The sequence below is a fragment of the Bidens hawaiensis genome, unplaced genomic scaffold (genome assembly GCF_021521415.1).
Source record: "Bidens hawaiensis isolate Kalapana, Puna unplaced genomic scaffold, B.hawaiensis_p1.1 tig00005179_1, whole genome shotgun sequence".
Classification (NCBI taxonomy): Eukaryota; Viridiplantae; Streptophyta; class Magnoliopsida; order Asterales; family Asteraceae; genus Bidens; species Bidens hawaiensis.
Window position 1 is genome coordinate 1,225,059 of NW_027491332.1, and position 17,607 is coordinate 1,242,665.

At 36.1% G+C, this 17,607-nt stretch overlaps 2 protein-coding genes across 2 annotated transcripts; both read left to right on the forward strand.

Annotated features, from left to right (window-relative positions):
- On the forward strand, positions 1–1,149 carry LOC143629212 (uncharacterized). The gene has a single exon (XM_077098545.1). It carries the CDS (start codon positions 105–107, stop codon positions 966–968), a length of 864 nt encoding a protein of 287 aa, XP_076954660.1. The 5' UTR covers positions 1–104; the 3' UTR covers positions 969–1,149.
- Positions 1,150–3,581: 2,432 nt separating this feature from the next.
- On the forward strand, positions 3,582–13,113 carry LOC143629286 (delta-1-pyrroline-5-carboxylate synthase-like). The gene is made up of 20 exons (XM_077098595.1): positions 3,582–3,731; positions 4,982–5,053; positions 5,140–5,243; positions 5,343–5,445; positions 5,529–5,690; positions 5,772–5,913; positions 10,166–10,301; positions 10,376–10,526; positions 10,597–10,761; positions 10,848–10,925; positions 11,011–11,100; positions 11,191–11,277; positions 11,357–11,443; positions 11,527–11,623; positions 11,698–11,877; positions 11,946–12,096; positions 12,170–12,238; positions 12,316–12,382; positions 12,456–12,526; positions 12,603–13,113. Exons 1-20 carry the CDS (start codon positions 3,672–3,674, stop codon positions 12,682–12,684), a joined length of 2,154 nt encoding a protein of 717 aa, XP_076954710.1. The 5' UTR covers positions 3,582–3,671; the 3' UTR covers positions 12,685–13,113.
- The last annotated feature ends 4,494 nt before the right edge of the window (positions 13,114–17,607 follow it).

The following is a 17,607-nucleotide window of genomic DNA, read 5'->3' on the forward strand; positions in this document are numbered from 1 at the left end:
AGATTTTCAATATCTAATTCCTTTCTTCACCTCCACGTTTCATTACCCTATATAACCACGCTACTTCTTAATACATTCATAAATCATAACCACACTACTTCTTCATGGTTCATTGGGACGACGACATGGATACCCTCTCTTCCACAGCCGCCGCCACCGTTTTCGACCACTACTACTTAGCCTACCCGCTTTCCCACGCCTCAAAACTCCACCACGAAACCGGAAACAAGATCATAATGCCCGCCTCCGCCCTCAACGAACTCGCTACCCTCTCAATCTCCTTCCCGATGCTCTTCCGCATCGAAAACACCGCCTTGGGCCACCACTCCCACTGCGGCGTTGTAGAGTTCACCGCGGACGAAGGGTTCGTGTTACTCCCCACGTGGATGATGAACAACATGCACTTGCATGAAGGTGAACTTGTGAATATCAAGAACACTAGCCTCCCTAAAGCCGAGTACATTAAATTACAACCACATGCAACTAAATTCACTGCTCTTTCGGATCACAAATCGTTGCTCGAAAAAGCGTTTAGAGATTTTGTTTGTCTTACAACCGGTGACACTATTGTGGTTAATCATGGGGATGAGAAGTATTTGATTGATATTGTGGAGACTAAGCCGTCAGGCGCGGTATTATTGTTTGAAACTGATTGTGAGGTGGACTTTGCACCGCTGTTGGATTATAAAGAGATCGAAAAGAAAAGAATGGAAAAAGATCATATAAAGAGTAAGAAGGCTTCTAAATTAGCAAAGAAAGAAGAGATAGAGATTAAAAAGGATGCTAAACCGGAGATGAAAGAAGCGATAGGGTTTGAGGCGTTCGCAGGATTGGGGAGGCGGCTTGATGGGCAATTGTTGACGGTTGTGGCTGATGATCAGGAGATGGTGCGATCGGACGTTGAAGTAAATGTGAAGATTATTAAGGAAGATGGGTTCAAGGCATTTACCGGAAGGAGTTACTGGTAATCATAAGTATTATTAATGGATTACTGCTTTTGTTCTTATGACTAATTCTTGATCTTGATTCTGCAGTTTAAGGTTCATGTTGTTAGATTCGTTAATCAGTTTTTAAATTTACAATATGTCAATATGATTGTACTTATCTAACATGTTACATATGTGTTTATGGTGAATGTGAATTAAATCGGATCAACAATATGATTTTATGTTTTTTTACATATGAAACCCTAGAAAAGTAATGCATGGATGGTGTTGTAACACTCGCATTATTTCAGTTATTATTCGATTTCTCATGTGTTGAATATTGTGACTTGAAATTTGAAAATATTTGATGAATGGTATGGACTATGGATTAATGACTATGCAATATGCATAACTTTGGACAATTTTGGTCCCAATCTGGAATCAATTTAGTACACATATTGTTATTTTGTGAAGCCCAACTAATGATAAATACGCAGCCCAATGCCCCAATATGTTATTTTATTTATAATTTTTCATTAAGAACACTATATTTTTTCCGGTTTTTAGTTCCGGTACCGTTACAAACATAACCGAACCAACCGAATTCGTGTCCAGTTACCGCATCAATGCCCGGGACCGAACGCTTAATTTTTATCACCGCGTCATAACCGAAACGTTGTTTCAACTAATTTACTTTTTTATATGTTAGTTTGACGAATATATTTTTTATGGACGCTAAGGTTTTACCAATCATATATATACTGTAAAGAACGTAAATGATACTAATTGAATTCGAGTCAACTTACAGACGTAACGCTGGGGTTTTACCAACACCCAGGTTTCAGCATTAAAGTTTTACCGATTTCCCCATGTTTTTAACACAAAAAGTATTATTAGAAAGTAGATAATAGTGAAATTGCATAATTCGTTTTTCAACAATAACAACAAAATAGTTGTTTAGTTAAAAGATTTAATTACTAGAAATCTAATATTACTAGAAAAATAAAAATCGTAATAAACAAAACCTTATTTTTAAAATCCGACGAATTCTATTAAAACACTAGTTAGTAGCTAGCCATATTCACCGCAGTAACATACAAATCACCCAAAAAAAGCTTAACTCCATACAACCATACTCCCATAAAAATTAAATTTCGTCCAAACCTCCCATGTCACATGACATAGCTACGACCAATTTCGCATCAATTAAAAACCAACGACCTTTATGTATCACCACATTATGAGCCTTCCACAAGATGTAAAGAGTGTTTCGTGTAGGTAATTACAGTGGCGGATCCAGGATTTTTTTTCAAGGGGTGCACAGTTTTTAGATGTTCCAATTTTATGGAGCCGGTTATAAAAAATTCTGGTCGGTTTAACGGTTTGGGTGGGTTGGATGGTTCGGGTCGGGTACGGTTTAGCACATAATAAAAATACGATATTGTAATATAAAAGACACCATCATTCAAGTAGCAAAAATCAACTTTCAAAACTAAACAGTAATTGCTAATAAGTAACTATTTTATATAAAGACTTTCATGACACCTGCTAGCTACAAAAAAAATGCCAATATGGCTCATGTTGTTATTGTAAATTTTTCATGCAATTATTGTTTTGTTTGTTGGTGAAACACTCTATTGTAACAAATTAAAGAAGATTGTAAATAGTTTTCATGCCTGCTAGTTGCTACAAAAAAAATGCCCAATATGGCTCATGTTGTTATTGTAATTTTTTCATGCAATTATTGTTTTGTTTGTTGGTGAACACTCTATTATAGATAAATTAAAGAAGATCGTAAATAGTTTTGATGTACAAACCGTGGAAAGGAGGAGGCTAGAGGCGGAAAATCGTCGGAGGAGGTGGGAGCATAATTTGCGTTCGTCAATTATGTGGCTGGAAATTTGCAAGTTAAAACCCTAAAATATTTATCATGTTCGAGTACCTCTCGAATACCATGAGTACACCCAAGTCCTCAATCAACCGACTAACGTCGCGTATCGCTTTTACGACCTTGTATATAATAATAATAATAATAATAATAATAATAATTATTATTATTATAATAATAACAATTTTAAAATTATTATTATTATTATAATAATAATAATTATAATAATAATAATAATTATTATTATTATAATAATTAAAACAAATATCATTGTTTTAATTAATATGATTAGCAATTTTAAAATAATTTAGTATTTAAATATGTATGTAGGTTATTTATATGGATATTTGACACGTATATATATATATATATAATTAATTTTCTTTATATTTATCATGTTCGAGTACCTCTCGAATACCATGAGTACACCCAAGTCCTCAATCAACCGACTAACGTCGCGTATCGCTTTTACGACCTTGTATATAATAATAACAATAATAATAATAATAATAATAATAATAATAATAATAATTGGTGCGAAACTGACAAAATGCTCTACTCCTGTACTCCTGACGCCAATTTTTTTAAAAAATCAAAACCCTTCAAACATACAATAATCAAGGTGGCACGATCTGAAGACCCAAGCCGTAACCAAAGCATACATGCTAACCACACCGTACAATAACCCAACAATCTCTGAAGTATACGTTACAAACAGCTTCTTAAGTCAATCCATCCCTGTGTATCTGTACATATACATATACATATACATATACATATAGCAGCAGGCATCTATATACATCGATTATTATTTACGGCAGTTTCAGGTGCCAATTTGTAACTTAAAGGTGTCAACCATGGCGGCAATTGATCCTACTCGTGGATTCCTTAAGGATGTTAAACGTATCGTTATTAAGGTCACTCTTCATTTCATACTTTGATTCACTATAGTCACGGTTATCGCCATGTTTTAATATCTAAATCATATGCTGTATAATTTTCAGATTGATTGATTATATTGACGGTTATTATCGAGTTAGTTCGAATTTGTGTGAGTTTTATAATGTAGATTCTATGATTGTGTTAGGATCCAATACAAATAGCTTTTATCATGAGAATACGTATAAATAAGTAGAATAAGTATTATTATTACTAGACAGTTGTTGAACCGGAGGCAATTATTTTGTAGTGTAATTACTTTAATAATAGATATTCTAGTTACTTTTATGTTTAGCATGTTAATTTCATTTGTATCGAATTATATAATCTGTCTTGATGTATCAATCGGTGTCCTTTTCAATTGAGCTTGTATATGTCAATTAAGCTTTTAACGTGAGAGACGTACAAATAATTACTCTTTTTTTGAACAAATAGTTACTCTACAAATAACTAGAGTAATTGTGCTAAATGTAGAATAATTATTACTACTGTACATTTTTTGAACTGGAGCAATTGTTTTGTAGTGTAATTACTCTAGTTTGAAATTGTAGAGTAAAAATAATTACTCTTGTTATTTGTATGTTTAGTAGGTTAATTTCATTTGTGCGGGACTATATAATCTGTTATGATGTATCAATCAGTGTCCTTATCATAATGTTAGCCACGTAGCTAAACCTGGTGGGGAGTTTATCTTTATGTTTGTAGACCATGATTAAAGTCTGCATAGATTTTAATGGCATAAATATAACATAATATAATTCACCAATAAGAATTAAAATTCCAAGTGTCTGTGGAGGATTGGCTCCTCAGTCCTCATAGCATGGAAAGAATATTACATTACTGTTTATTCAAAGTTTTGAGTATTCTTTTTGTTATAGTTTCTGGTATTTGATAATTCTAATTGATTGGATTTATGAACTGATCTTTATGTTTGTGGACCATGATTAAAATCTGCATAGATATTAGTGGCGAAAACGGAATGAAATTCCATTATCAACTGTGATTTACATTATATGGTCCTACCAATTCTCAGAAGAGTCTTCATCAAGGATGTTTGGCATAATTATAACACCATATGATTCGCCAATAAAAATCAAAATACCAAGTGTCTGTGGAGGATTGGATCCTCGTAGTATGGAAAGAATATAACAATAATGTTTATGAAATACTTTTTTCATGGTTTATGCTGTTTGGTAATTATGGAAAATGTACTGTTTATTTTTTAAAGGTCGGGACAGCTGTCGTCACACGAGAGGACGGAAGACTTGCACTTGGAAGACTAGGAGCTCTGTGTGAGCAGGTGTTTTGATCAAAACAAATTCTTCTATATTTGAGTAGTTACATGTGTTGAATTATTGTTATGATTAACTTATGTTCTAAACACAGATTCAAATACTAAACTCTGAAGGATTTGAAGTTATCTTGGTCTCATCGGGTGCTGTTGGTGCTGGCCGACAACGACTTAGATACAGGAAATTGGTCCACAGCAGGTACTTAGTTACATGATGTAACTACTGCAACCTAAACTTTAATTTAATGAATGAATATATCTTAGTTATATATACTTATATTACTTTTAATTATTGAAGCTTTGCTGACCTCCAAAAACCACAAGTTGAGCTTGATGGAAAGGCATGTGCAGCTGTTGGACAAAATGGTCTCATGGCACTGTATGATACGTTGTTCAGTCAGGTTTATTATTTTAACAGCATGATCAAATTTTCTTTATTTTAAAATTTTATGTTGAAATGCGACGTTTCCGATATTGTTTGAAGCTGGATGTGACATCAGCGCAGCTACTTGTGACTGATAACGACTTTAGGAGTCCAGAATTTAGGGAACAACTTACTGAAACAGTGGATTCATTATTATCGTATAAGGTTATTCCTGTATTTAACGAGAACGATGCTGTTAGTACCCGCCGAGCTCCATACGAGGTGTGTAATGTGTTTTTGTTTTACTAATCATAGTACATAAATACATAATTTTGTGTTATTTTAATGATGTGTATATTGTAGGATTCTTCTGGAATCTTCTGGGATAATGACAGTTTGGCAGCTCTATTAGCATTAGAACTCAAAGCAGACCTTCCTGTACTGTTAAGTGACGTGGACGGTCTCTACAGTGGCCCCTCTAGTGATCCTCAATCAAAGCTAATTTATACTTGTAAAGAAGATGGTTGTAGTGAAAGTAATATTTATTACTTGAAGGTGTGAGAAATACATAAACAACTACATCTATTTATACACAAATAAACCCTAGCTATCAACCCATAAAAGGCCCATGGGCTTTAGCCAACTATATGGGCTAAAACCCTAATTATAACTAAATACAACTAACACTCCTCCTCAAGTTGGAGCATAGATGTTAATCATGCCCAACTTGTTACAAATAAAATTTATTTGAGCTTTCCGGAGCGGTTTAGTTAGAATGTCTGCTAGCTGAAAATTTGTCTTCACATGAACTGGTTGAATGGAAGGAGGATCAGTTTGTGTGCCTACTACTCAATCTCTGATAAGGTGGCAGTCGACCTCAATATGTTTTGTCCTCTCATGAAATACTTGATTCTTGGCTATGTGAATGGCTGACTGACTATCACAGTATAACCTCATCAAGTCATTAGAAACAACCCCGAGCTCTCTGAGAAGACGACGAACCCATGTCATCTCTGATGTTACATCTGCCATGGCTCTATACTCCGATTCGGCACTCGACCGGGAAACCGTGTGTTGCTTCTTACTCTTCCATGATACAAGATTTCCTCCAACAAACACACAATATCCGGTGGTAGATCGTCGAGAAATCGGACAACCTGCCCAATCTGCATCTGAGAACCCTGATATCCGACCATCTCCTTCTTCCGTGAAGGCACCTACACGACAATGACCCTGATCGGAGTATAATATACCCAAGCCAGGTGAGGTCTTAAGATATCTTAAGACACGAATGGCAGCATCCCAGTGACCGGTGTATGGTGTAGCCATAAATTGGCTCAGAACACTGACAGTAAAGGAGATATCCGGTCGTGTGACGGTTAAATAATTAAGTTTACCAACCAACCGTCTGTATCGCTCAGGATCTTTCATTGGATCTCCTTCCTTTGGGAGGAGTTTCTTTGTAGGAAGCACTGTATCGCTCAGGATCTTTCTTTGGGGTATCAACAGGTTTACAACCCAGTAAGCCACATTCAGTTAACATATCAAGAACATACTTTCGTTGGGAGAGAAGTATTCCTTGTGGAGAGCGGGATACTTCTATGCCAAGGAAATACCTCAATCGACCTAAGTCGCTGACCTGAAACTGAGACTGAAGAAACTGCTTGAGTTCGATAATCCCGACCTCGTCATCACCTGTGATTATAATGTCATCCACATAAACAACTACGATAATCCTCTTTCCTTTCTGGTGTCTAAAGAAGACAAAGTGATCGTAGGCACTCCGAGTCATCCCAAACTGTCCCATAACACTAGAGAATCGACCAAACCATGCCCTGGGAGACTGTTTAAGACCATATAGAGAACGACGTAGTCTACAAACTTTCGAGGCCTCCTCCTCAACAACGAACCCTGGGGGCTGCTCCATATATACCTCCTCCTCAAGAACACCATTAAGAAAGGCGTTCTTGACATCAAGCTGATGGAGCGGCCAATGATTAATGGCAGCAAGAGCGATACAAATACGGACAGATGACATTTTAGCAACCGGAGAGAAGGTTTCATCGTAATCAATGCCATATGCCTGAGAATACCCTTTTGCAACCAACCGAGCCTTTAAGCGGTGTAAGGAGCCATCCGGGTGTAGTTTAACCGTAAACACCCAACGACAACCAACAATACGCTTCCCTTTAGGAAGTGTTTCAAGATCCCATGTATGATTGGACTTTAGAGCCCCAATTTCATCTTCCATAGCCTGTCTCCATCCTAGGTGAGCGAGAGCGCTTGTCACATTCTTGGGAATTGGGTAGGAATCAAGGGTAGTGGTGTACGCATGAGATTCAGGAGATAGGTGGGTGTAGGCAACATAGTCCTGAATTGGGTAACGAGTACATTTCCGGGGTTCCTTGCGAAAGGAAATAGGTATATCGGGAAGTGGGGCACCAGGAGGATCATAAACGGGTGTATCAGAGGTTGTTGGATCGGGTAAGGATGTATTAGTGAGAGGTGTGGATTGCTCAGATGTAGACGGAGTATCGGAGGGTATTTCGGGGTCGTGGCCAGGGTGTGAATCAAGAGTCGCTGACCCCTACCCCGCCTAGCATATGTGAAAAGCAGTGGCGGAGATTCTGTCGGTGGGTCAGAATCAGTAGAGATTGGATCGGTAGAAGGAATTGACACAGGAATGGTGGGGATGAAGGGAGATGTGGGTATATCGAGGTCGGGAAACGGGTCAGAAACAGGAGTGGAACACTCGAGAAAGTAAGGAGACTCGTGAAAAGTGACATCGGCACTGGTAAAGTATCGGTGAAGTGATGGGCTATAGCATCGATACCCTTTTTGAACCCGTGAGTAAGCAAGAAAGACACAACGAATGGCTCGGGGATCAAGTTTGATGGTTTTTGGACTATGGTCATGAACATAGGCGATGCAACCAAATACTTTAGGTGCGAGAGGAAATGGATCATCGTTGGGAAATAGTACAGAAAACGGTGTTTTACCATGAAGAACGGTTGAGGGCATGCGGTTAATCAGATATGTGGCAGTGAGAACGGCATCTCCCCAAAAACGATGAGGAACACGTGATTGGATCATGATTGTCCGAGCAACATCCAATATGTGACGATTTTTGCGTTCGGACACACCATTTTGTTGAGATGTATAAGCACACGATGATTCATGAATAATGCCGTTGGTTTTTAAGTATGAAGAAAAGTCGGTGGAAAAATATTTTTTAGCATTATCAGATCGAAAGTTTTAATGGTGGTGTTAAATTGGTTTTGAACATAAGCATTAAATTCTCGAAATATGGAAAATACCTCACTACGAGATTTCAACAAATAAACCCAAGTAGTGCGAGAATAGTCATCAATAAAGGTAATAAAATATTCAAAACCCAACGTAGATTTGATAGGGCAAGGACCCCATACATCAGAATGCAACAGTTCAAAACAAGAACTGACTCGATTGGGCACCCTAGGGGGATAGGGACGCCTGGTATGTTTACCAAGTTGACACGACTCACAATGAAAATTAAAAGACGAAAGTGGTAAATCTGGTCGCATTTGCCTCAGAACCGCTGTAGAGGGATGACCTAACCGACAGTGAGCCTCCCTGACAGCGGAATCACATAAGTTTGCTACAGGATGCGAAACGGGGATATACGATAGAGACCTCCTGATTCAAAACCAGTACCAATTACCCGGTTTGTTCCTAGTTCATGAAAAACGCACTGAGTTGGGTAAAAGGTCACAGAACAGTTGTTTTGTTTGGTAATCTGACTCACTGAACAAAGACTGGTAGGAAATTTAGGAACAAATAGGATAGAAGACAGTTTTAGGTTTTCCGAGTTACTGATGGATCCTATGCCGAGAACGGGACATGAAGATCCATCGGCAAGACGTACCGGTGCATGGGAAACATTTTGAAGACTAGAAAAAATACCCCGATTCCCAGTCATGTGATGTGTGGCTCCAGAATCAATCACCCATGATAAGTCAAGGCTAGAAGGTTTACCTGAATGTGCCGAGCTGGTTTGAGGATGAGGCAACTGGGAGGTAAGAAACCGTTGAATAAGATCATGCTCCTCTTTAGTAAATGTATACATGTATGTATTTTCGCCCATAGTGATACACGAAACTGAAAATTGACTGTGAACAGTAACAAGTGCGGGTGGAGGGCGGGAACAGATTCCGGCGTAAACAGTTAATCCCAGCAGCGAACAGTAATTCCGGCAGTGAACAGTAACTTCCGGCAGTGAACAGCGACTTCCGCGTGAACAATAATTTCCGGCGTGAACAGTGATTTCCGGCGTGAACAGTGATTTCAGCGTGAACAGTGCTTCGGTGAACAGTGATTCCGGTTGGAACAGTATTCCGATGAACAGTGATTCCACCGTGAACAGTGCTCGTCGGTGAACAGTACTTTCACGGTCGGAAAAAAAAAAAAGGTTTCGTGACAGGACAGAACAAACAAGGCAAGGGCTTGTTTCAGATTTGAAGGCTGCTGGTGACGGCTGGTCAGACTCGGGTTCGGGTCAGATCGCGGCTAGGGTTTGGATCGAGAGCCGTAGCTCTGATACCATGTAAAGAAGATGGTTGCAGTGAAAGTAATGTTTATTACTTGAAGGTGTGAAAAATACATAAACAACTACATCTATTTATACACAAATAAACCCTAGCTATCAACCCATAAAAGGCCCATGGGCTTTAGCCAACTATATGGGCTAAAACCCTAATTATAACTAAATACAACTAACAATACTTATGTTAAAGAAAAGCTTGAGAATTCAATTACTTTTGGTGATAAGTCAAGACTAGGAAGAGGTGGAATGACAGCCAAAGTCAAAGCTGCTGTTTATGCTTCACAGGCTGGCATCCCGGTCGTTATAACCAGGTATGATTATATCGTTTATATGATCTTATTGTTTTTAACTAATATAACTAACTTTTGTGTTAAAATGTTTGAAGTGGATTTGCTGGTGACAATATTATAAGAGTTCTTCAAGGGCAACAGATTGGTACACTGTTTCATCAGGATGCTCACACATGGGTGTCGAATGGAGAGATAAACGCACGTGACATGGCAGTTGCTGCAAGAGAAAGTTCTAGACGCCTTCAGGTATATCAATATATCATCATAAATTAATGATATATTTTTATGAATTACTGACATGTTTTAATGAATGCAGGCGATACCTGTGAAGGATAGAAGTAAGATTTTACTGGATATAGCTTATGCTTTGGAAGCAAATGAAAAAGTAATCGTGTATGAAAATGAAGCTGATGTGGTTAATGCCAAAGATGCTGGATATGAAGCATCATTAGTCTCTCGTCTGGCTCTCAAGCCTAGGAAGGCAAGTTGTTTTCCTTCTCATTGACTGCATTTTTATTTTTATTTTTTTCAAATTTATTTACAACATACACATGTCATGTTTTATAGATATCTGGTCTTGCAAAAGCCATACGCGTGCTTGCAAATATGGACGAACCAATTGGACAAATATTGAAGAGAACAGAGGTAAGGGAATAAGAGCATTGTGTTTCTGCTTCTTTTATTTATCTTTTTGTTCATTTTGTTGTCTAATAATTGCTGTTTTGTCCAGCTGTCAGATGGATTGATCTTAGATAAGACATCATCTCCTTTGGGTGTGCTTCTTGTTATCTTTGAGTCTCGCCCCGAGGCACTGGTTCAAGTATGATAATACTTAACTATGCATCTCACATGTAACAACTTTATTTCCCATTTTATATGAGTTTTTGAATTATATATACAATGTGAACAGATAGCATCGTTAGCTATACGAACCGGGAACGGGCTTTTATTGAAAGGGGGAAAAGAAGCAAGACAGTCCAATGCAATCCTGCACAAGGTCATTTTTCATTATTTAACTAATCAGTACATATTTGTTTGATTTTCTCTTATTTTGCTCTTTTTACTCAACGTTTTAGATTATTACATCAGCCATACCAGAAAAAGTTGGAGGAGGATTAATTGGACTTGTGACTTCTAGAGATGAGATTCCCGAGTTGCTTAAGGTTGGTTGTATATGAATTACGAAGCTGAATGTATAAAAAGTTCGGTTATAAATTTATACTATACAACTATATATACTTTGCAGCTTGATGATGTTATTGATCTTGTGATTCCAAGAGGAAGCAATAAACTTGTCTCTCAAATCAAGTCTTCAACAAAAATTCCTGTTTTAGGTCATGCTGGTAAAGAATGTTCATAGTTTTTACACACATACCAGATGCGGGAAATCCTGTTCCTTAAACATGCAATTTTTCAGATGGTGTTTGTCATGTTTATGTTGACAAATCTGCTGACATGGAAATGGCAAAGAATATAGTGGTGGATGCAAAAACAGACTACCCTGCAGCCTGTAATGCTATGGAAACACTTCTTGTTCATAAGGGTTTGATGGAGAATGGTGGTGTTAATGAGCTTCTTATTGAACTTCAAACTAAAGGTATGAAATTTAATAACTGTACATACGCAAACATTAATAATAATATTTAATGAATGTGTTTGTATCAGGTGTTAGCATCAATGGTGGTCCAAGAGCAAGCTCCATGCTTAATCTTCCAGCAGCACCTTCGTTTCATCACGAGTATAGTTCGTTGTCTTGCACCATTGAAATTGTGGATGATGTTCATGCTGCCATTGATCATATATACAAGCATGGAAGGTTATTCATTTTCTATTATTTTCTTGTAATTCCTTTTCTATTATTATTTTCTTTACATGATTGAAACGTGCAGTGCGCATACTGATTGTATTGTTACACAAGACCGTGAAATTGCAGACATCTTTCTTCGTCAAGTTGACAGGTTCATCTTTTTGTGTTTTCATATGTTTTATTGGGAAATTGAATATTTATGTTTTTATTGGTTGCTTTCATTTGCAGTGCTGCTGTGTTTCACAATGCAAGCACGAGATTTAGTGATGGATTTCGTTTTGGTCTTGGTGCAGAGGTAACATATTGCTAAATAATTACTTTTTGTCTCATTAGTCAATAATTCATGGTAATTGTTGGATCAATACCAGGTTGGTATAAGCACCAGCAGGATCCATGCGCGTGGCCCCGTAGGAGTTGAAGGATTGCTTACAACGCGCTGGTATATTATCGTTCATGTTTACAAAATGCATTTGACGACAAAGTTAATGAACCAATGTAATGTTATTTGATTTCAGGATTGCTAGAGGAAGTGGACAAGTGGTGGATAATGATAAAGGGGTTGTGTATACTCACCGGGATCTCACTCACCAAGCCTGAACTTCGTGGTTGAGTGGTGAGTCAAACCATGGTCAACAAGTGGACTTGAATGAAACATTTTCTCCAAAAGGAAAAAAAGCCGACAAGTGAAGGATCTTACTGCACTACCAAGTGTTGTTGTAGTAATACATTTAACGGCTTTTAATGTATTTGCAGCTTAAGCGGACTGGGCTGTTAACGAAACTATTGGTTGGTGATTATTACTGTTATATTATTACTGGTGAAGGAACAAAGTGGTATTTTGGCTAGTTTGGGCCATTTAATTGCTTTTCGCGGTGTATGTTTCGACTCGAGCATTCTGTTCTCTTGGTTTTATTCTTCTCCTTGTGAAGTAAACTTTATATGGTTTTCTCACAAATCTGGGTTTAAAATGGCAACTTCAAGTAAGAATTAACTTTTTTGTGTCTATTAACTTGCAGGTGAACCCTTTTAAAAGCTTAAAACACAATGGATTATGGCGATTTTGTCCTAGTGGCAAACGAGTCACTTGTAAACTACTCGAGGTTGGCTCATCAAAATTTGAATATGGTCACGCTTAAACGAGCTCTAGTGAAGTTTAAATTTATCATAAACTAGGAATTTACCCTGCGCGTTGCGCTGGACGGGTCGGTAAAATCTGGGTGGTGATAAAACTCAAGCGTTATCGGACTCGAGCGTTGAGATAATAAGTCGACGTGAATTCGGTCGGTTTCTTACGATATCAGAACTAAAACAAAAAATGACAGTTGGTCGGTTTTCGTTATTGTCGTACTGGAACTAAAACAAAAGGCAGCGAGTTTACGCGAATTTGGTCGGTTTCTTTCTCGTTCGTTACGGTACCGGAACTAAAACAGAAAATAAAAAAGAAAATTGGCATGCGGTCGGTTTTCGTTACGTTCGTTATGTTACCGGAACTAAAACAAAAAAAACAAATGGCACCAAAACCCTAGCATTGTCAGTCTTGGGCGTTGATGCAGTGAGTTTACACGAATTCAGTCTGTTTCCGTTACGTAAACAAAAATTGACGTTAGGTCGGTTCTCGTTAAGTTCACTATGCTACCAATACTAAAAAAGAAAATCAAAATGGTATGGACAAGTTTGGTGCCGCCACTTGGTTAGCGGCACCAAACTTCTCTTTTATATATATATATATAGGATCAGGATCATGAGAGAACTTTTTTGAAATTGAGAACTATGAGAACCATTTTGGACCACGAAAAACCCAAAAATAAAAAAAATCATAAAACATAAAAAAACGCAAAAATGAAAAAAGTAAAAAAAGCAAAATTCTTATTTTATCATCCCGGTTTCATAAAAAAACTCGATTTGGCCAAATTATATACACATATGTATAATATATACATATGTGTACATTTACATGTTTTTTTTGTACACATGTGTATAATTTAAGATAAATGATACTACACATATGTGTATATTACGTAAGTAAGGATTATATAAAATTATACATATGTGTATAATACGACGTTTTTTTTTAACTTTTTTATTTTTTTAATGAAACCGGAATGAAATATAAGAATTTTGGTTTTTTTACTTTTCTAAAATTTTTATTATTTTTTGTTTTATGATTTTTTTAAATATTTTTTTTAAAAGTGTTTTTAGTGGTCCAAAATGGTTCTCAAAATTCTTAATTTGCAAAGGGTTCTCTTAGGATCCTTACCATATATATATATATATATAAATGGTTCTTAAAATTTTCAATTTACAAAGGGTTCTCTTAGGAGCCTTACCATATATATATATATATATATATATATATATATATATATATATATATATATATATATATATATATAATAACGCTTCCTACACAAACGTAACCTATTTGTATTAAATTTTATCCAGTATTAATTAATGTATTTATAGAAAATAGAACTTTTGCTTATTAAGATTTTTTTGAGAAGTTATTATTTTCTTTTTGAATTATTTTATTACAAAGAAATTCTAACTAAGAATGTTTGTTATTTTTGAAAGTTAATCAAATCAACCAATAAAAAGAGGTCATATTGTATTGCTTTAATAGTAGATATAAACTGTTTGTGAATATGTGAGGCCTCGTTACCGGTGCCCTACATTGTCGTTGGATTTACTCATAAATACAGTTCTAAATATTAGAGTTAAATTAAACTTGGACTAAATAAAACTTCAATCATTCGTTACAAAACATTCAAACATGTCTTTAAAAACATAACATAAAAATATCTTATTTAAACATCGCGACAAATATTCATATGCCAGTCTCGCCAGTCTTGCCATTTGTCTCCCTCAAGCTAACCGGTTCAGCCTATTTACATGCGTGCATACTAAAAGTCAGCTACGCTGAGTGAGTTCTAGTTAATCAGGTAACATACAATGCATTTATATATTATACATGCGCATTCGTAGATACATATCATATACTTAACCTGCTTATTTTTCTTTCGTACATACGTAATATATAACTTCTTTCTTTCTTTCTATACTTTACATTTATTCATACTTTACATACTTATACGTTTTAAAGAGCATTACGCCCTACTGCCTCGAATATTATTAGGGCTCGGCCCCTTTCTTCCTCGGATATTAGTAGGGTTCGGTCCTTTCTACCTCGAGTATTATTAGGGCTTGGTCCCTTTCTTCTGTACCTTACCATTCTTTATATTTATTTATAACTTTCATACATAAGATACATATATCATCCATACATCATATATAACAATCACATCTTCAAAGTATCATCTGGCAGTACATACAATATCCGAAGATCGTTCACGTACCGTCAAACATTTATTCATAACTTTCACATAAATCATATAAGGCATACACTTACCACTTAAGGTAAGTGTATTAACTAAACACATCGAGTATGCACACAACCACCGAAAACATAACTAGGAAATGGAGCTAGAAACTCACATGTAAGCGATTTTTTTCTAAATTTACGGTTATGCTCTTCTTAAGTGCACGGCTAACTGTGTATTAATCATAATCAATTAACTACTTCTAGCTATACCATACTTCTAAGTTATTGTAAACTAGCTACGGGGGTTCTGGGGCAGCTTTAATAAGTCTTTACTAAAAACCTAATCAAAAAACTGAAGTTCAATTATTTAATCAAACCAAATCTTCATTTTAAATGTTACATTTCCTTATTAATTATTTAATTATTCTTATTTTAAGCATCATCTAAGTCCTTATCTATCGTTTACGTATGTATACGCTGTTTATCTTTCATTTATTTGGAAATCGTTCAAGTCCGTATAAGTTGTCCTCCGTATAAGTCATCTAGCGTATAAGTCTTTCTAGCGTGTAAGTTATACATATACGACATACATACACGGTGTATACACATGTACATATACGTTGCTATACTTACCCGCTGTTATACATATACGGTATATATATATACACATATGTGTCATACTACTTACACGCTACTCATACATACACGGTGTACCAACTTAAACGCCCTGTACTTATACGGCCATATACTTATACGCCCATACGTTCAGGTCAGCTCTCGTTTTCGTGTTTTTCTTTGATTCTGGCGCCGTCAGCCGACGTTAACCACCACGGTTGGTCGGGGTTTGATCGTTTATGACCTGGGTAGCTTCGAGGTGTCCAAATCTGAGCTAAAATGGTCCTTAAGCTCGTTTTGGTTGATTAAACACTCGAATAAAGCTAGATCTAGATCCAAACGGCTCATACGACATCATGGGGCTGCGGTGTCGGGTTCTAATATGTTGGGTCAGCTGAGATAAATAGTTTCTACTTGCATTCGGTTAATCTTGGATCGTTGAATATATTAGAGTAGAGAGTGTTTGGCTTAAGTGAGTGTTTTTGAAGGTATATGCTATGGTGTAGAGATAGATGGAAATGAAAATGATTAGGGTTTAAGGGGTATTTATACTCCCTTAAGCCCATGGACCTTAGACTCATCTTTCATTTTTAGTCCATATTTAATTCTATCTTTAAAGCCTACTTAACCTTCCATCTTTATTATTTTATTATTTCTTCTACTAACTCAAGTAAACTTTTCCATCATAAATAAATAATATATTAAATATCATTTTTAGAAATTTCGGGATGTTACAAAATATTACCGCATTAAGTTTGTGATAAGGTGTCATCAAACGTGCAGGCTAAATGCTATTATTATATATGTATACATTTTAAAATATATTTTAAAATATGTGAGTCATTATGCAACACTCATACACCGTGAAACGACGCGTACGACCACCAACACTCTAGCCAAAGACGGACTATATATGTGATTCAAAAATGACAGCAAGAACATGGTCGGTCTCATGGTCAAGTAGTGGAACGACCTTATCGTGTCTAACGGTCAAGCCTTGATCTTTCTCACCTTTGGTTAAGAGAAAACATAATCAATGTCGTTGATTTCATAGTGCCAAAGCCTTGTTAAGAAAATTAATATTAGTTTTTGAATACATTGCAACAAACTTATTATTGTTTAAGAGATAAAATGAGAAAATAGTTTATTCAGAAGCATGTAACATATGAGAATAGAGTTTCAGAAAAGAAAATCAATATAAGTTTTATAAACGTTCTATAACTTTTTAAAGATTTGACTAAGTAACTTGCATAAAAAAAATACCAAAATAACGATATTATTTACACTAGTTTTTATTCAGAAACATGCAAGTTACATAAAAAATTTTAATAGTTAACAAGGATGACGTGGTTACACTAAATAATTGGCAATGCAATTATACAATCATTGTCAGCTCAATATTTTTCCATTCTTAAATTCTGCAAAGTTCAGGCTCGTCATAACAGCAATGAGATTCTCCCCATATGCAATTTTCTATAAATGTTGACTTTGACTTTATATATCGAATTCTGCATATAGATCCATATCCAGATGTCTTCAAATATTCATTCTTATAACATATTATGCATAATACATACACATCTAAA